The sequence below is a fragment of the Pseudophryne corroboree genome, chromosome 9 (assembly GCF_028390025.1).
Source record: "Pseudophryne corroboree isolate aPseCor3 chromosome 9, aPseCor3.hap2, whole genome shotgun sequence".
Classification (NCBI taxonomy): Eukaryota; Metazoa; Chordata; class Amphibia; order Anura; family Myobatrachidae; genus Pseudophryne; species Pseudophryne corroboree.
This window is the reverse complement of record NC_086452.1, coordinates 2422012-2442282: the sequence shown is the minus strand read 5'-3', so window position 1 is coordinate 2442282 and position 20271 is coordinate 2422012. Positions and strand designations below refer to the sequence as shown.

General features: G+C 55.7%; 1 protein-coding gene across 1 annotated transcript in view; it reads left to right on the top strand.

Annotated features, from left to right (window-relative positions):
- TUT4 (terminal uridylyl transferase 4) overlaps positions 1–20271 on the top strand; it is a 424536-nt gene that overhangs the window by 125381 nt on the left and 278884 nt on the right. Inside the window, exon 4 of the mRNA XM_063938888.1 lies at positions 8477–8593. Within this exon, the coding sequence (XP_063794958.1) occupies positions 8477–8593 (117 nt within the window). The remainder of the gene's footprint in view (positions 1–8476; positions 8594–20271) is intronic.

Genomic DNA, 20271 nt, shown 5'->3' with positions numbered 1-20271 from the left:
CCCGACCCTCCCCCTGCCCCTCCTGCAGCCTATCCCTAACCCTCCCCTAGTGCCTGACCCTCCCCCTGCCCCTCCTGCAGCCTATACCTCCCCTAGTGCCTGCCCCTGCCCCTCCTGCAGCCTATCCCTAACCCTCCCCTAGTTCCTGACCCTCCACCTGCCCCTCCTGCAGCTTATCCATCCCCCTAGTGCCTGACCCTCCCCCTGCCCCTCCTGCAGCCTATCCCTCCCCCTCCCCTAGTGCCTGACCCTCCCCCTGCCCCTCCTGCAGCCTATCCATCCCCCTAGTGCCTGGCCCTCCCCCTGCCCCTCCTGCAGCCTATCCATCCCCCTAGTGCCTGACCCTCCCCCTGCCCCTCTTGCAGCCTATCCCTAACCCTCCCCTAGTGCCTGCCCCTCCCCCTGCCCCTCCTGCAGCCTAACCCTCCCCTAGTTCCTGACCCTCCCCCTGCCCCTCCTGCAGCCTAACCCTCCCCTAGTGCCTGACCCTCCCCCTGTCCCTCCTGCAGCCTATCCCTAACCCTCCCCTAGTGCCTGACCCTCCCCCTGCCCCTCCTGCAGCCTATCCATCCCCCTAGTGCCTGGCCCTCCCCCTGCCCCTCCTGCAGCCTATCCATCCCCCTAGTGCCTGACCCTCCCCCTGCCCCTCCTGCAGCCTAATCCTCCCCCTAGTGCCTGACCCTCCCCCTGCCCCTCCTGCAGCCTAACCCCCCCTAGTGCCTACCTCCCACTCTACCCTCCTGCGGCCTATCCCTCCCCCTCCCCCTAGTGCCTGCCTCCCACTCTCCCCTCCTGCAGCCTATCCCTAACCCCCCCTAGTGCCTACCTCCCGCTCTCCCCTCCTGCAGCCTATCCCTAACCCCCCCTAGTGCCTACCACCCACTCTCCCCTCCTGCAGCCTATCCCTAACCCCCCGTAGTGCCTGCCCCTCCTGCAGCCTATCCCTAACCCTCCCCTAGTGCCTGACCCTCCCCCTGCCCCTCCTGCAGCCTATCCCTAACCCTCCCCTATTGCCCGACCCTCCCCCTGCCCCTCCTGCAGCCTATCCATCCCCCTAGTGCCTGACCCTCCCCCTAGTGCCTGCCCCTCCCCCTGCCCCTCCTGCAGCCTATCCCTAACCCTCCCCTAGTTCCTGACCCTCCACCTGCCCCTCCTGCAGCCTATCCCTAACCCTCCCCTAGTGCCTGCCCCTCCTGCAGCCTAACCCTCCCCTAGTGCCTGCCCCTCCCCCTGCCCCTCCTGCAGCCTAATCCTCCCCTAGTGCCTGCCCCTCCCCCTGCCCCTCCTGCAGCCTAATCCTCACCCTAGTGCCTGACCCTCCCCCTGCCCCTCCAGCAGCCTAACCCTCCCCCTAGTGCCTGACTCTCCCCCTGCCCCTCCTGCAGCCTATCCCTAACCCTCCCCTAGTGCCTGACCCTCCCCCTGCCCCTCCTGCAGCCTATCCATCCCCCTAGTGCCTGGCCCTCCCCCTGCCCCTCCTGCAGCCTATCCATCCCCCTAGTGCCTGGCCCTCCCCCTGCCCCTCCTGCAACCTATCCATCCCCCTAGTGCCTGACCCTCCCCCTGCCCCTCCTGCAGCCTATCCATCCCCCTAGTGCCTGACCCTCCCCCTGCTCCTCCTGCAGCCTATCCCTAACCCTCTCCTAGTGCCTGACCCTCCCCCTGCCCCTCCTGCAGCCTAACCCTCCCCCTAGTGCCTGACCCTCCCCCTGCCCCTCCTGCAGCCTAATCCTCCCCCTAGTGCCTGACCCTCCCCCTAGTGCCTGCCCCTCCCCCTGCCCCTCCTGCAGCCTAACCCCCCCTAGTGCCTACCTCCCACTCTACCCTCCTGCGGCCTATCCCTCCCCCTCCCCCTAGTGCCTGCCTCCCACTCTCCCCTCCTGCAGCCTATCCCTAACCCCCCCTAGTGCCTACCTCCCGCTCTCCCCTCCTGCAGCCTATCCCTAACCCCCCCTAGTGCCTACCACCCACTCTCCCCTCCTGCAGCCTATCCCTAACCCCCCGTAGTGCCTGCCCCTCCTGCAGCCTATCCCTAACCCTCCCCTAGTGCCTGACCCTCCCCCTGCCCCTCCTGCAGCCTATCCCTAACCCTCCCCTAGTGCCTGACCCTCCCCCTGCACCTCCTGCAGCCTATCCATCCCCCTAGTGCCTGACCCTCCCCCTGCACCTCCTGCAGCCTATACCTCCCCTAGTGCCTGCCCCTCCTGCAGCCTATCCCTAACCCTCCCCTAGTTCCTGACCCTCCACCTGCCCCTCCTGCAGCTTATCCATCCCACTAGTGCCTGCCCCTCCCCCTCCTGCAGCCTATCCCTAACCCTCCCCTAGTTCCTGCCCCTCCCCCTGCCCCTCCTGCAGCCTATCCCTAACCCACCCCTAGTGCCTGCCCCTCCTGCAGCCTAACCCTCCCCTAGTGCCTGCCCCTCCCCCTGCCCCTCCTGCAGCCTAATCCTCCCCCTAGTGCCTGACCCTCCCCCTGCCCCTCCTGCAGCCTATCCATCCCCCTAGTGCCTGACCCTCCCCCTGCCCCTCCTGCAGCCTATCCATCCCCCTAGTGCCTGGCCCTCCCCCTGCCCCTCCTGCAGCCTATCCATCCCCCTAGTGCCTGACCCTCCCCCTGCCCCTCCTGCAGCCTATCCATCCCCCTAGTGCCTGACCCTCCCCCTGCCCCTCCTGCAGCCTATCCATCCCCCTAGTGCCTGACCCTCCCCCTGCCCCTCCTGCAGCCTATCCATCCCCCTAGTGCCTGACCCTCCCCCTGCTCCTCCTGCAGCCTATCCCTAACCTAGTGCCTGACCCTCCCCCTGCCCCTCCTGCAGCCTAACCCTCCCCCTAGTGCCTGACCCTCCCCCTGCCCCTCCTGCAGCCTAACCCTCCCCCTAGTGACTGACCCTCCCCCTAGTGCCTGCCCCACCCCCTGCCCCTCCTGCAGCCTAACCCTCCCCTTAGTGCCTACCTCCCACTCTCCCCTCCTGCAGCCTAACCCCCCCCCCCTAGTGCCTATCACCTACTCTACCCCCCTGCAGCCTAACTCCCCCCCCCTAGTGCCTACCACCTACTCTCCCCCCCTGCAGCCTAACCCCCCTCCCCCTAGTGCCTACCACCCACTCTCCCCTCCTGCAGCCTAACCCTCCCCCTAGTGCCTACCTCCCACTCTCCCCTCCTGCAGCCTAACCCTCCCCCTAGTGCCTACCTCCCACTCTCCCCTCCTGCAGCCTAACCCTCCCCATAGTGCCTATATCCCACTCTCCCCTCCTGCAGCCTAACCCTCACCCTGCCCCTCGTGCCTGACCCTCACCCTGCCCCTCGTGCCTGACCCTCACCCTGCCCCTCGTGCCTGACCCTCACCCTGCCCCTCGTGCCTGACCCTCACCCTGCGCCTCGTGCCTGACCCTCACCCTCCCGACCTGCAGCCTAACCCTCACCCCGCCCCTCCTGCAGCCTAACCCTCACCCCGCCCCTCCTGCAGCCTAACCCTCACCCCGCCCCTCCTGCAGCCTAACCCTCACCCCGCCCCTCCTGCAGCCTAACCCTCACCCCGCCCCTCCTGCAGCCTAACCCTCACCCCGCCCCTCCTGCAGCCTAACCCTCACCCCGCCCCTCCTGCAGCCTAACCCTCACCCCGCCCCTCCTGCAGCCTAACCCTCACCCCGCCCCTCCTGCAGCCTAACCCTCACCCCGCCCCTCCTGCAGCCTAACCCTCACCCTGCCCCTCCTGCAGCCTGCCCTCACCCCGCCCCTCCTGCAGCCTGCCCTCACCCCGCCCCTCCTGCAGCCTGCCCTCACCCCGCCCCTCCTGCAGCCTGCCCTCACCCCGCCCCTCCTGCAGCCTAATCCTCAGCCTGCCCCTCCTGCAGCCTAATCCTCAACCTGCCCCTCCTGCAGCCTAATCCTCACCCTGCCCCTCCTGCACCCTGCCCCTCGTGCCTGACCCTCACCCTGCCCCTCGTGCCTGACCCTCACCCTCCCGACCTGCAGCCTAACCCTCACCCCGCCCCTCCTGCAGCCTAACCCTCACCCCGCCCCTCCTGCAGACTAACCCTCACCCCGCCCCTCCTGCAGACTAACCCTCACCCCGCCCCTCCTGCAGCCTGCCCTCACCCCGCCCCTCCTGCAGCCTGCCCTCACCCCGCCCCTCCTGCAGCCTAATCCTCAACCTGCCCCTCCTGCAGCCTAATCCTCAGCCTGCCCCTCCTGCAGCCTAATCCTCAACCTGCCCCTCCTGCAGCCTAATCCTCAACCTGCCCCTCCTGCAGCCTAATCCTCACCCCGCCCCTCCTGCAGCCTAATCCTCAGCCTGCCCCTCCTGCAGCCTAATCCTCACCCCGCCCCTCCTGCAGCCTGCCCTCACCCCGCCCCTCCTGCAGCCTGCCCTCACCCCGCCCCTCCTGCAGCCTGCCCTCACCCTGCCCCTCCTGCAGCCTAACCCTCACCCCGCCCCTCCTGCATCCTAATCCTCACCCCGCCCCTCCTGCAGCCTAACCCTCACCCCGCCCCTCCTGCATCCTAATCCTCACCCCGCCCCTCCTGCATCCTAATCCTCACCCCGCCCCTCCTGCAGCCTAAGACTCCTGTTACAACACATATTAGGACATTTGGCAAGGTGAGATTCAGCATCCAGTAACATCCATCATAGGAACACAATAGAGTTCCTTTCCCAATACGCAGCCCTGTGTAGGGGGAAACTTCCGCTCTGATCAGCGCATAGGAACACAATACAGAGCCCTGTGTAGGGGGAAACTTCCGCTCTGATCAGCGCATAGGAACACAATACAGAGCCCTGTGTAGGGGGAAACTTCCGCTCTGATCAGCGCATAGGAACACAATACAGAGCCCTGTGTAGGGGGGAAACTTCCGCTCTGATCAGCGCATAGGAACACAATACAGAGCCCTGTGTAGGGGGAAACTTCCGCTCTGATCAGCGCATAGGAACACAATACAGAGCCCTGTGTAGGGGGAAACTTCCTCTCTGATCAGCGCATAGGAACACAATACAGAGCCCTGTGTAGGGGGGAAACTTCCGCTCTGATCAGCGCATAGGAACACAATACAGAGCCCTGTGTAGGGGGAAACTTCCGCTCTGATCAGCGCATAGGAACACAATACAGAGCCCTGTGTAGGGGGAAACTTCCGCTCTGATCAACGCATAGGAACACAATACAGAGCCCTGTGTAGGGGGAAACTTCCGCTCTGATCAGCACATAGGAACACAATACAGAGCCCTGTGTAGGGGGAAACTTCCGCTCTGATCAGTGCATAGGAACACAATACAGAGCCCTGTGTAGGGGGAAACTTCCGCTCTGATCAGCGCATAGGAACACAATACAGAGCCCTGTGTAGGCGGAAACTTCCGCTCTGATCAGCGCATAGGAACACAATACACAGCCCTGTGTAGGGGGAAACTTCCGCTCTGATCAGCGCATAGGAACACAATACAGAGCCCTGTGTAGGGGGGAAACTTCCGCTCTGATCAGCGCATAGGAACACAATACAGAGCCCTGTGTAGGGGAAACTTCCGCTCTGATCAGCGCATAGGAACACAATACAGAGCCCTGTGTAGGGGGATACTTCCGCTCTGATCAGCGCATAGGAACACAATACAGAGCCCTGTGTAGGGGGAAACTTCCGCTCTGATCAGCACATAGGAACACAATACAGAGCCCTGTGTAGGGGGAAACTTCCGCTCTGATCAGCGCATAGGAACACAATACAGAGCCCTGTGTAGGGGGAAACTTCCGCTCTGATCAGCACATAGGAACACAATACGCAGCCCTGTGTAGGGGGGAAACTTCCGCTCTGATCAGCGCATAGGAACACAATACAGAGCCCTGTGTAGGGGGAAACTTCCGCTCTGATCAGCGCATAGGAACACAATACAGAGCCCTGTGTAGGGGGATACTTCCGCTCTGATCAGCGCATAGGAACACAATACAGAGCCCTGTGTAGGGGGAAACTTCCGCTCTGATCAGCGCATAGGAACACAATACAGAGTCCTGTGTAGGGGGAAACTTCCGCTCTGATCAGCGCATAGGAACACAATACAGAGTCCTGTGTAGGGGGAAACTTCCGCTCTGATCAGCGCATAGGAACACAATACAGAGCCCTGTGTAGGGGGAAACTTCCGCTCTGATCAGCGCATAGGAACACAATACAGAGCCCTGTGTAGGGGGAAACTTCCGCTCTGATCAGCGCATAGGAACACAATACAGAGCCCTGTGTAGGGGGAAACTTCCGCTCTGATCAGCGCATAGGAACACAATACAGAGCCCTGTGTAGGGGGAAACTTCCGCTCTGATCAGCGCATAGGAACACAATACAGAGCCCTGTGTAGGGGGAAACTTCCGCTCTGATCAGCGCATAGGAACACAATACAGAGCCCTGTGTAGGGGGAAACTTCCGCTCTGATCAGCGCATAGGAACACAATACAGAGCCCTGTGTAGTGGGAAACTTCCGCTCTGATCAGCGCATAGGAACACAATACAGAGCCCTGTGTAGGGGGAAACTTCCGCTCTGATCAGCGCACAGGAACACAATACAGAGCCCTGTGTAGGGGAAACTTCCGCTCTGATCAGCGCATAGGAACACAATACAGAGCCCTGTGTAGGGGGAAACTTCCGCTCTGATCAGCGCATAGGAACACAATACAGAGCCCTGTGTAGGGGGAAACTTCCGCTCTGATCAGCGCATAGGAACACAATACAGAGCCCTGTGTAGGGGGAAACTTCCGCTCTGATCAGCGCATAGGAACACAATACAGAGCCCTGTGTAGGGGGAAACTTCCGCTCTGATCAGCGCATAGGAACACAATACAGAGCCCTGTGTAGGGGGAAACTTCAGCTCTGATCAGCGCATAGGAACACAATACAGAGCCCTGTGTAGGGGGAAACTTCCGCTCTGATCAGCGCATAGGAACACAATACAGAGCCCTGTGTAGGGGGAAACTTCCGCTCTGATCAGCGCATAGGAACACAATACAGAGCCCTGTGTAGGGGGAAACTTCCGCTCTGATCAGCGCATAGGAACACAATACAGAGCCCTGTGTAGGGGGAAACTTCCGCTCTGATCAGCGCATAGGAACACAATACAGAGCCCTGTGTAGGGGGAAACTTCCGCTCTGATCAGCGCATAGGAACACAATACAGAGCCCTGTGTAGGGGGAAACTTCCGCTCTGATCAGCGCATAGGAACACAATACAGAGCCCTGTGTAGGGGGATACTTCCGCTCTGATCAGCGCATAGGAACACAATACAGAGCCCTGTGTAGGGGGGAAACTTCCGCTCTGATCAGCGCATAGGAACACAATACAGAGCCCTGTGTAGGGGGAAACTTCCGCTCTGATCAGCGCATAGGAACACAATACAGAGCCCTGTGTAGGGGGAAACTTCCTCTCTGATCAGCGCATAGGAACACAATACAGAGCCCTGTGTAGGGGGAAACTTCCGCTCTGATCAGCGCATAGGAACACAATACAGAGCCCTGTGTAGGGGGAAACTTCCGCTCTGATCAGCGCATAGGAACACAATACAGAGCCCTGTGTAGGGGGAAACTTCCGCTCTGATCAGCGCATAGGAACACAATACAGAGCCCTGTGTAGGGGGAAACTTCCGCTCTGATCAGCGCATAGGAACACAATACAGAGCCCTGTGTAGGGGGAAACTTCCGCTCTGATCAGCGCATAGGAACACAATACAGAGCCCTGTGTAGGGGGAAACTTCCGCTCTGATCAGCGCATAGGAACACAATACAGAGCCCTGTGTAGGGGGTTAATGTATCAGGCGCTTACATCCGCTCTGATCAGCGCATACGATGCTCTGTTTTCTCAGAATTAACTTGTTTTGAGGTGATTGTACTTTGCAATGTCTGTATACAGGTCATACATCCATACTGCATGATTATAGCTCCATATAATGTGTTGTATATAGTATTGATTAGGTTATTGAATATAATAGTGATTGCATTTATAAATGTTACTTCAATGGTGATTGGTTGCCATGGGCAAATTCTCCACTCTTTTCACTGCTTAGTACATCTCCCCCATAATGTCCTCCATGACATGTTTGACAATAGGGCGGGCTATATGACAGGAGGAGGTTGGACGTTCCCTAAGTGTAAGGGGCCCTACACACTAGCCGATCCGCCGCCGATACGGCCGACGGGTGACCCGGCGGCGGGGGGGGCAGTGACGGGGGGAGTGAAGTTTCTTCACTCTCCCCGTCACGCGGCTCCATTGAAGTGCAGGCAAATATGGACGAGATCGTCCATATTGGCCTGCATGCACAGCCGACGTGGGACCAGCGATGAACGAGCGCGGGGCCGCGCATCGTTAATCGCTGGAGTCTCCACACTGAAAGATATGAACGAGTTCTCGTTCATATCTTTCAAAAAAATCGGCCAGTGTGTAGGGCCTATAAGAGAATTAGTGTATTGTCCGTGTGATTGTGCACGATGTTCACCAGCCTTCACCTCTCACCTTTCAGAGATCTCCCGACTTCCCCAACTGCCAGTATCTATGCAAGCTGTGCTCCATCCACATCGAGAACGTGCAGGGCGCTCACAAGCACATCAAGGAGAAGCGACACAAGAAGAACATCCTGGTAATTCTGCTCCCGGCCGCGAGCACCTTTTTCTGTTTTGCGGTAGATTGTGTTAGCGCTGTGTGTTCCTGGTGTTATGGAGCACGTGGTGAGTAGCGGTAGATTGTGTTAGCGCTGTGTGTTCCTGGTGTTATGGAGCACGTGGTGAGTAGCGGTAGATTGTGTTAGCGCTGTGTGTTCCTGGTGTTATGGAGCACGTGGTGAGTAGCGGTAGATTGTGTCAGCGCTGTGTGTTCCTGGTGTTATGGAGCACGTGGTGAGTAGCGGTAGATTGTGTTAGCGCTGTGTGTTCCTGGTGTTATGGAGCACGTGGTGAGTAGCGGTAGATTGTGTTAGCGCTGTGTGTTCCTGGTGTTATGGAGCACGTGGTGAGTAGCGGTAGATTGTGTTAGCGCTGTGTGTTCCTGGTGTTATGGAGCACGTGGTGAGTAGCGGTAGATTGTGTTAGCGCTGTGTGTTCCTGGTGTTATGGAGCACGTGGTGAGTAGCGGTAGATTGTGTTAGCGCTGTGTGTTCCTGGTGTTATGGAGCACGTGGTGAGTAGCGGTAGATTGTGTTAGCGCTGTGTGTTCCTGGTGTTATGGAGCACGTGGTGAGTAGCGGTAGATTGTGTCAGCGCTGTGTGTTCCTGGTGTTATGGAGCACGTGGTGAGTAGCGGTAGATTGTGTTAGCGCTGTGTGTTCCTGGTGTTATGGAGCACGTGGTGAGTAGCGGTAGATTGTGTTAGCGCTGTGTGTTCCTGGTGTTATGGAGCACGTGGTGAGTAGCGGTAGATTGTGTTAGCGCTGTGTGTTCCTGCTGTTATGGAGCACGTGGTGAGTAGCGGTAGATTGTGTTAGCGCTGTGTGTTCCTGCTGTTATGGAGCACGTGGTGAGTAGCGGTAGATTGTGTTAGCGCTGTGTGTTCCTGCTGTTATGGAGCACGTGCTGAGTAGCGGTAGATTGTGTTAGCGCTGTGTGTTCCTGGTGTTATGGAGCACGTGGTGAGTAGCGGTAGATTGTGTTAGCGCTGTGTGTTCCTGGTGTTATGGAGCACGTGGTGAGTAGCGGTAGATTGTGTTAGCGCTGTGTGTTCCTGGTGTTATGGAGCACGTGGTGAGTAGCGGTAGATTGTGTTAGCGCTGTGTGTTCCTGGTGTTATGGAGCACGTGGTGAGTAGCGGTAGATTGTGTTAGCGCTGTGTGTTCCTGGTGTTATGGAGCACGTGGTGAGTAGCGGTAGATTGTGTTAGCGCTGTGTGTTCCTGGTGTTATGGAGCACGTGGTGAGTAGCGGTAGATTGTGTTAGCGCTGTGTGTTCCTGGTGTTATGGAGCACGTGGTGAGTAGCGGTAGATTGTGTCAGCGCTGTGTGTTCCTGGTGTTATGGAGCACGTGGTGAGTAGCGGTAGATTGTGTCAGCGCTGTGTGTTCCTGGTGTTATGGAGCACGTGGTGAGTAGCGGTAGATTGTGTTAGCGCTGTGTGTTCCTGGTGTTATGGAGCCCGTGGTGAGTAGCGGTAGATTGTGTTAGCGCTGTGTGTTCCTGGTGTTATGGAGCACGTGGTGAGTAGCGGTAGATTGTGTTAGCGCTGTGTGTTCCTGGTGTTATGGAGCACGTGGTGAGTAGCGGTAGATTGTGTTAGCGCTGTGTGTTCCTGGTGTTATGGAGCACGTGGTGAGTAGCGGTAGATTGTGTTAGCGCTGTGTGTTCCTGGTGTTATGGAGCACGTGCTGAGTAGCGGTAGATTGTGTTAGCGCAGTGTGTTCCTGGTGTTATGGAGCACGTGGTGAGTAGCGGTAGATTGTGTTAGCGCTGTGTGTTCCTGGTGTTATGGAGCACGTGGTGAGTAGCGGTAGATTGTGTCAGCGCTGTGTGTTCCTGGTGTTATGGAGCACGTGGTGAGTAGCGGTAGATTGTGTTAGCGCTGTGTGTTCCTGGTGTTATGGAGCCCGTGGTGAGTAGCGGTAGATTGTGTTAGCGCTGTGTGTTCCTGGTGTTATGGAGCACGTGGTGAGTAGCGGTAGATTGTGTTAGCGCTGTGTGTTCCTGGTGTTATGGAGCACGTGGTGAGTAGCGGTAGATTGTGTTAGCGCTGTGTGTTCCTGGTGTTATGGAGCACGTGGTGAGTAGCGGTAGATTGTGTTAGCGCTGTGTGTTCCTGGTGTTATGGAGCACGTGGTGAGTAGCGGTAGATTGTGTTAGCGCTGTGTGTTCCTGGTGTTATAGAGCACGTGCTGAGTAGCGGTAGATTGTGTTAGCGCAGTGTGTTCCTGGTGTTATGGAGCACGTGGTGAGTAGCGGTAGATTGTGTTAGCGCTGTGTGTTCCTGGTGTTATGGAGCACGTGGTGAGTAGCGGTAGATTGTGTTAGCGCTGTGTGTTCCTGGTGTTATGGAGCACGTGGTGAGTAGCGGTAGATTGTGTTAGCGCTGTGTGTTCCTGGTGTTATGGAGCCCGTGGTGAGTAGCGGTAGATTGTGTTAGCGCTGTGTGTTCCTGGTGTTATGGAGCCCGTGGTGAGTAGCGGTAGATTGTGTTAGCGCTGTGTGTTCCTGGTGTTATGGAGCACGTGGTGAGTAGCGGTAGATTGTGTTAGCGCTGTGTGTTCCTGGTGTTATGGAGCACGTGGTGAGTAGCGGTAGATTGTGTTAGCGCTGTGTGTTCCTGGTGTTATGGAGCACGTGGTGAGTAGCGGTAGATTGTGTCAGCGCTGTGTGTTCCTGGTGTTATGGAGCACGTGGTGAGTAGCGGTAGATTGTGTTAGCGCTGTGTGTTCCTGGTGTTATAGAGCACGTGCTGAGTAGCGGTAGATTGTGTTAGCGCAGTGTGTTCCTGGTGTTATGGAGCACGTGGTGAGTAGCGGTAGATTGTGTTAGCGCTGTGTGTTCCTGGTGTTATGGAGCACGTGGTGAGTAGCTGAGGACGAGGCGCTTTGCTGCGTCCTCTTTACAATTTCTCACAATTTCTTTTTAGCAATTTTAAGTTCATTTTTCAATTGTTGAGTTGCGATTGTGAAGACAATTTGATGAACTCATTATTTGTTATGTTCTATACTTTGAATATATTGAAACAGTGTTATTGCCTTATTCTGTATTTGATTACAATGTAAAACCGCCGCTCAGTGAATGAAGGTTTCAGTTATTATGGATGGAAATTAGCGCACTCGGAGCAATAAGGTCATCGGCCGGGCATGCCCAGTGTGGCCGGAGAGGCCCCAGCCACGAGGAAAATGGCCGCCGCGGCACTGAAGGGGTTAACCCCTAGTGCCCGGCGCCATTTCAAAGACAATGGGCGCTTGGCGCCATATTTAAAAGACTGTGGGCGCTAGGCGCCGTGTTTATAAATATGAAAAAATAATGTATTTATGTGTGCCGTGGTCCCGGACCTCTCCGGAGACCACGGCTTGTGAGGGCAGCCCCCGGCGCGCTGAGCAGTGTTTGCGCGCCGGGGGAGGGGGGAGCCGCTGACCGCCGGAATCCGGGAGCTCCGCTCCCGGCAGCGGTCAGTGCAGCCCCGGGCGCACTAACTGTGTGCGCGCCGGGGAGAAGGGAGAGCCGCCGCTGGGGGCCAGCCCGTCGGAGGTGGCCAGCCGCGGCAGCCGGGACGAACGTCCCAGGCTGCTGGGCGGCAAGGGGGGTGCGTCGCAGCCCGGCTCCCTGCCGGACGCTGCGGCGAGGACACCAGAGATCAGCACCGCATACAGGGGACCGGGCTAGCCGGCCCCCTGCGCGGCGAGGCCACCAGAGTGCGCCGCTCATGGGGGACCGGGCTAGCCGGCTCCCTAGCGGCGGGGGAATGATCAGGTTGGTAAGTGCTGGGGTCCGGGAGCTACGCTCCCAGCACCTCAGCGCTGCAACAAGCCAGAGTCACGGCGGCCGGGACAAGTGTCCCGGGCCGCCGGGCTTCGGATCAGGGGGGTGCACCGCTGCGTGCGGCGAGGCCACGAAGTGAGTGCCCCACTGGGGGGGCAGGGAGCGCCAGCTCCCTGGACCCCAGAGGCAGGCAGGCTGGAGGATGGGGGAAGCCAGCACCATACCTCCAGCGCAGCACAGACAGAGTCCTAGCAGCCAGGCTGTGTAAAAAGAAAAACAAACAAAGACATTGTTTTAAATGTAATAACATGTACAGTGTGATTTAAATGTGATGTATTGAAAGGTAAATTGCACTTACTTGGTTGTGTGTCCCAGGAGGGGGGAATCCATGGCTGTGCAGGCTGATGGATTCTCCCAGACCTTTTCCCCAAAAACGGAATGCTTTCCCATCCAGCCTCACACTTCAAAGGGGCATTGGGAGAAAGAGAAGAAGCTCAGCTGTGAAACAAGCGGAGTGGTTTTCTGGAGCTCCATGGAGATCACCCGTAGTGGCCTGGAAACCTGGACCGGGGAGCCAGGCTGCCCAGCTCTGGAGCCCAAATCCAGGCTGCAGGCAGTGAGCTGGGTCCCGGGCAGGTTTCTGGAAGTCAGTTTAGGAGGGAAAACTTCCCCCCCAGCCTAGACTGAACGGCACCGGGGCGTATCCTGATCCTCCAAGATGGGATAGTCAAAGGAGACCGACCACTCCCCACTGTCCATAGGGAACAATGTTAGCTGTGCATGTGACCAAGGCATGCACAGCTCATGGGTAAACATTGATTGGTTGTACACCACAGGGCGGGCTTACCCCCTGTGGTAATGGGTCTTGGAGAGGGATAAAAGAGGGCAGTTGGCCCATAGGATTGTGTATTGTACCATCTTATTCTGCTGAAACATCTGATTGTATGCTGTTGCCCCTAGCAATAGGGAGGAGCCTTTTTAAAGGTTATTATCATTGAGCAAATAAACATCATTGCCTCAAGAAGACTGCTTCATCTTGTGACCAACAGGGTTAGGCCAAACCTAGCCCCGTCCTCCGGCTGTCCAGGGAAGCACCTAACGTCTCCAAGCTCCGCCTTCCGCCAGCTACCGGTAGAGGCCTAGCAAGTGGCTAGTGGGGATTCGTCAGCACCACACAGGTGTGGTAAGGCAGTGCGTCGGCACATACAGAGCAGAACCGTGGTTCCAAACGCCACGGCAGGTTAGGAGTTTGGTGGTGGCAGCATAATCCCGCCCACAGCGCAGTGGGTGGAGTCAGTAACAGGCGGTTACTGACGGTAAGCGGGAATCCCCTATGTGGTCAGGCCTCGTGTGACTTGACCTTCCATTCTGTGCGCAGCCGACGGGACGCGAAAGCGGCAAGTGCTTTCGTACGGGACCGTCCTGTCACAGAAATTGTTGGCATAGCGGTGGGATATTCCCAGGCGGCTTTTCATCACCCGATTGGAGAAGCCGAGTTACTCGGGAGAGGAGTAACTGCAGCGCAGGAGAACGCACAAGATGGCGGAATTCAGCGGAATGTCCAAGGATGATCTGGAGATCGTGTGCCAGGAGAAGGGTGTGGATATCCCTTCCAATGCATCCAGAAGCGTCATGAAGGCGGCGCTCAGGAGCTGGGAGGAGTCCCATCGGGCGGAGGTGGAAAGCACTGACGGCGTCAGCATCGCAGAGGACGGCCCACCAGTGGACCTTCGTACAGAACCGGTGAGATCCACAAGCCCCGCCCTCTCTCACAGCAGCCATGTTTCCCAGCAATCGCTAGCAGGGCCAGGATCCCAACGTCCCAGGGGGGGCGGCACGGATACCCTAGCAGATCGGCTAGCGGAATTGGGGGAAAGGGCAACGGAGCAAGAGCGCTTGATCATCATCAAGATGTGGCGTGATGAGCGGGCACCACAGGCCCTGGTACCCCGGGAGCCGTTGTCAGCTGTTGTACACAGATCAGGACGCATTCAGTTTGCCAAGTTTGCAGACAGTGATGGGGACATTGATGGAAATGTACAAGTTTTTGAAAGGACTTGTAAACTACACAATTTACCCAAGTCGGAGTGGGTGAGACACCTTGTGCCCACTCTGCATGGAGAGGCATTGGAGGCCTATCGAGGAGTGGCCACGGAGGTCTGTGGGAACTACGACGATGTCGCGAAGGCCCTCCTCCAGCGATTCATCACTCCAGAGTCTTACAGGAAGAAGTTCAGAGACTTGCCCAAGAATCCTAGCAGCACCCATGAGCAGTTCGCCACCCAGCTGCGGCAGTACGTGGTGAAGTGGGTGAAGGATTCGGAAACCACTACATGGGACGCACTGATCGACCTGATCTGCAGGGAGCAGTTCTACCGCAGGTGCGCCCCAGAAGTGAAGGAGTGGGTGCTAGATCGGGAGCCACCCAGCTTAAAGATGGCTGCCCAATTAGCAGACAAATATGTGGCAATTCGGCCACGGGGGCAGAAGCGCCCAGCCAGCAGCCAGCTCCAAAAGACTGCACCACCAAGGGGACCCCCCCTTCATCTCATCACCCCCAAAGACAAGCATCTTCCAACCCGGGTGCTCTTGGCCAGCAACCGCACCGCAGCGTCCCTGCAACTGATCAGAAATCATCGGTGCCACGACTGGAGAAGAAGTGCTACGGCTGTGGGAAAATCGGACATCTGAGGATTAACTGTCTTGCATCCCAAGCACCCCAGACTCGTGCCCCAAATCCGAGTGCTGGAGCCCGGATCGCTTGTTTGACGAGTGGAGATGAGCCTACAGAGACTGTTCCCCCTCCAGTCAGTCCGATGGAGTGTGGCGAGAGACAGGTGCACTCTGCGGAGAATGTCACCTGCATGGCCAAACAGCCCCTACACAACATGTGGAGGCACCTGCAGCCAGTCCACGTGGGACCCCTGCAGGGGGAAGGCCTAAGAGACTCTGGGGCCTCAATCACTGTGGTGAGCCCCCACCTTATAGATCCTGCTGCAGTATTGCAGGGTCGCACTGCCAAGGTCACCCTGGCAGATGGAACAGAGAAAGCGGTTCCCATGGCAAGAGTCTACCTGGACTGGGGAGCTGGACCAGAGTTGCGAGAAGTTGCCGTCATGGATGGTCTCCCAACTGATGTGGTCCTAGGAAATGATCTCGGTAGTGGGATCATCACTACGTTTGTTGGCGCCATTCCCCGGAGTCAAGTTCCACAACCACCGTTGACATCAGCTGCTCCAGCACGGCCCAGCCCAGAGGAAAAGACTACAGCTGCTAGACAACTGCCAGCACAGCCAACCACAGCTACAACCAGCCCAGAGGAAAAGATTACAGCGGCTAGATCAGCACATCGACCCTGCATGCCTTTTGCCTCTGGTATGTCTACGTCCCCTAGCAACGCAGAGGATGTCGGTTCCAGCTCGTTTGATCCTGTGGGGGTGCCCAATGATGTTCCTGACCCAAGTGGTTTGCCAACTCCGGCGGTGAGTATGAGAAACCACACTGACTTTTCCATGACTGACCCCTACCAGACTGACCCTAGTAGTCCCCACCTAGATCCCCCTGTAGAGTGTCCCAATTTAGGAGAGATTGAGGGCCACAGGCAGGAGTTTAGGGAGGCTCAACTCTCTGACCCATCCCCGAAAGGCATGAGGCGCCACTCTGGCAGCGGCCTTGACAGGGTTGGGGCGGGAAGTTTGACCTGGCGGGAAGGGTTAAGGTACAGGGTAGCCAGGAAAGTGGGAGGGGATAGACCAGATAGCGAATGTGTCCAACTGGTCCCCCCAGGGAACTTTCCTGCGCAACCGGTGTCCCCTTTGGACAGTAACCCTGAGATAGACCGTACCCTGAAGTGCCTGACACAGAGCTTACCCTGGTCTGGAATGTCGGATGACGCCCAGACCAACTGTAGGGCTGGTGCCATGTGTTGGCAGCTGGGGCACTCCAGCGGTTGTGTTGTCTCTGGGCCTCTGCCCATAGGAGAACCCTCGCAGCAAGTTGCTGTGGACATAGCAGGTCCCCTGCCTGTGCGCAGTAGATCGGGGAAGACACGCAGCCTCCCTGTAGTGGATGCCACACAGGATCCAGAGGATGGTGGTCTGGCCGCCATCACTGTGGCACAGGTAGCGGACGAGGAGGAAGGAGTAGGCCTAGGTGACAGGGTAGGTTTCCCGAGTCATAGGTCGACGGAGGAGGATTGGAGGGCAGGTCTGACAGTTCGGGCAGACAGTTGCCAGATAGGTATGACGGAGGTGCAGTGCCTGGGGCACCATGTGGGAGGAGACAGGGGTAGGCCCAAACCAGAGGGGGTGGAGGCAACCCGAGGCTGTCCCCGACCCACATCACCCAGACCGGTACTGACCTTAGAACCTGTAAGGCCCTACGGACATGTTGTCATTGACTTTAGTCCTGTAGTGAACCCCTTGACAGAGATGGCTAGGAAGGGCATTCCCAAGTCAGTGGACTTTGCACCCGCTTGCGAGTTGGCATTCCAGTCATTGAAGGAGGCTCGGGTACCCGCTCCAGTGCTGATGGCGCACATTCTTGACCAGGACTGTGTGTTACGAACTACTGCGCCACTGCACGGACTGGGAGCAGTACCGAGCCAGAAAGAGCCATGTGGGCAGGAGCACCCTGTGGCCTGGTTGAGCAGTATACTGCTATTGTGGGAGGTGGGGTATGCCACAATTGGGACACCTTGGGTGGCACTTGTTTGTAACCAGCCCCCCACCGTGGTGACTTAACACCTACCTGTTAGGTGGCTGCAACCTACCTTGGGGAAATTTGACAGACTTTTGTGGTGGAGCCTTGAACTTTGACTTCAGGTGGACTATTTGAACATTGGGCACCCACAAAGAGAGGCCCACTACACTATGGATTAACTGTCTAGGCCACAGCCTACACCCCCAGGTAGCGTCCCCTTCACCCCATCGGACTGCGGGACCAGGACCCAAATCGTTGGGACATGGGTCCCTGGTTGACCCGCTTGAATGGGGGGGGAGGAGTGTGGCCGGAGAGGCCCCAGCCACGAGGAAAATGGCCGCCGCGGCACTGAAGGGGTTAACCCCTAGTGCCCGGCGCCATTTCAAAGACAATGGGCGCTTGGCGTCATATTTAAAAGACTGTAGGCGCTAGGCGCCGTGTTTATAAATATGAAAAAATAATGTATTTATGTGTGCCGTGGTCCCGGACCTCTCCGGAGACCACGGCTTGTGAGGGCAGCCCCCGGCGCGCTGAGCAGTGTGTGCGCGCCGGGGGAGGGGGGAGCCGCTGACCGCCGGAATCCGGGAGCTCCGCTCCCGGCAGCAGTCAGTGCGGCCCCGGGCGCACTAACTGTGCGCGCCGGGGAAACATAGAAACATAGAATTTGTCGGCAGATAAGAACCACTTGGCCCATCTAGTCTGCCCCCTTTTTTTTTTTTTTTTTTATCTCTAACCTTATTTGATCCTTATTTTTTTGTAAGGATATCCTTATGTCTATCCCATGCATGTTTAAATTGCTCTACTGTCTTAGCCTCTACCACCTCTGATGGGAGGCTATTCCACTTGTCCACTACCCTTTCTGTGAAATAATTTTTCCGCAAATTTCCCCTGAACCTCCCCCCCTCCAGTCTCAGTGCATGTCCTCGTGTCCTTTTGCTTCTCTTCATTTGGAGAATGTTTCCCTCCTGGACTTTGTTAAAACCCTTGATATATTTGAAAGTTTCTATCATGTCCCCCCTTTCCCTTCTCTGCTCCAAACTATACATATTGAGATTTCTTAGTCTTTCTGGGTATGTTTTGTGATGTAGGCCATGCACCATTTTAGTTGCCCTCCTTTGTACAGTTTCTAATGTATTAATATCCTTTTGAAGATATGGCCTCCAGAACTGAATACAGTATTCTAGATGAGGCCGTACCAATGACCTATACAGTGGCATTATCACTTCTTTCTTTCTGCTGCTGATTCCTCTCCCAATGCAGCCAAGCATCTGACTAGCCTTCCTCATTGCCTTGTTACATTGCTTACCTGCCTTTAAGTCATCTGAAATAGTGACTCCTAGATCCCTTTCCTCCTCAGTAGTTTCCAGTATAGTGCCATTAATACTGTATTTAGCTTTAGGATTTTTGAGACCCAAGTGCATGACTTTGCATTTTTTGGCATTAAACTGTAATTGCCAGACTCTTGACCATTCCTCTAGTCTACCTAGATCCTCAATCATTTGTTTTACCCCACCTGGTGTGTCTACCCTGTTGCATACCTTTGTGTCATCTGCAAAAAGGCATACTTTCCCTTTAATGCCATTTGCAATGTCACCAATAAAGATATTAAAAAGCACTGGTCCAAGTACAGATCCCTGGGGTACTCCACTGGTAACATTTCCCTCCTGTGAATACACTCCATTTACCACAACTCTCTGTTTTCTATCCTTCAACCAAGATCTTATCCATTCAATAATCCTAATATTCAATCCCAAACTTTCAAGTTTATTTAGCAATCTGCGATGTGGAACTGTGTCAAAAGCCTTACTAAAGTCTAGATAAGCTATATCCATGGCTTCACCTTTATCCATCACTTTAGTCACACAATCAAAAAAGTCAATAAGATTTGTTTGACATGATCTCCCCCCAGTGAATCCATGCTGTTTGGGATCCAGTAAATTGACGGATTTGAGATAATCTACAACTCTTTCTTTTAAGAGTGTTTCCATCAATTTCCCTACTACTGATGTAAGACTCACTGGTCTGTAGTTGTTTGCCTCTTCCTTGCTTCCACTTTTGTGCAATGGGACTACGTTTGCTCTTTTCCAGTCCCCTGGAATTACTCCTGTAGCTAATGACTGGTTGAATAATTCTGTCAATGGTGCTACCAGCACCTCTTTATGTTCTTTTAGTATCCTTGGATGTATCCCATCTGGCCCCATAGATTTGTCCACTTTCAGCTTTGAGAGTTCTGTTAGGACCTTCTCCTCTGTAAATGTACTTGTTTCATTTTCCTGAATATCCCTGCAACTTAACTGTGGCCCCTTCCCCTCTCTTTCAGTAGTAAATACTGAGCAAAAATAATCATTAAGATGATCTGCTATTAAATTGTCTCCTTCAACAAGACTCCCAGTGTCCGTCTTTAGTTTTATAATTCCGCCTTTTGTTTTTCTCTTTTCGCTTATATACCTAAAAAAAGTTTTGCCTCCTTTACCCACTAACTGGGCCATTTTCTCCTCAGCTTGTGCCTTTGCACATCTGATTACCTTCTTTGTCTCCTTCTGTCTAACAAGATATATCTTTTTGTCTTCATTATTTTGTGTCTGCTTATATTTCCTAAAAGCCATCTTTTTTGCTCTCACAATATTTGCTACTTCTTTTGCAAACCACACTGGCTTCCTTTTCCTTGTGTTTTTCCTAACAGTTTTGATACAAAGGTCTGTTGCCTTCAATATTGCACATTTGAATGTTTCCCACCTCTCCTGCACTGTTTCCAAGTTCCTCCACTCTGCCAAAGAATCGCTTACACATTTTCCCATCCCTACAAAATCAGCCTTCCTAAAATCCAACACCTTTGTTTTTATATGGGACGAGTCAGTCTCTGTCTTAATGCTGAACCATACTGCTTGATGATCACTGGATCCCAGGTTTTCACCCACTTTTACGTCCGATAATCTATCTCCATTTGTAAGTATTAAGTCTAATATTGCGTCTTTCCGAGTGGGCTCCCTCACCAATTGGTGGAGGGATGCTCCCTGAAGAGAATTTAAAATGTTCCTACTTCTAGTGGAACTAGCAACAGACACCTCCCAGTTTACATCAGGAAGATTAAAGTCTCCCATGATTATTACCTCTCCTTTTAATGCCATTTTAGTTATGTCCTGCAATAGGTTCTTGTCAAGTTCCTCTTCCTGACCTGGTGGCCT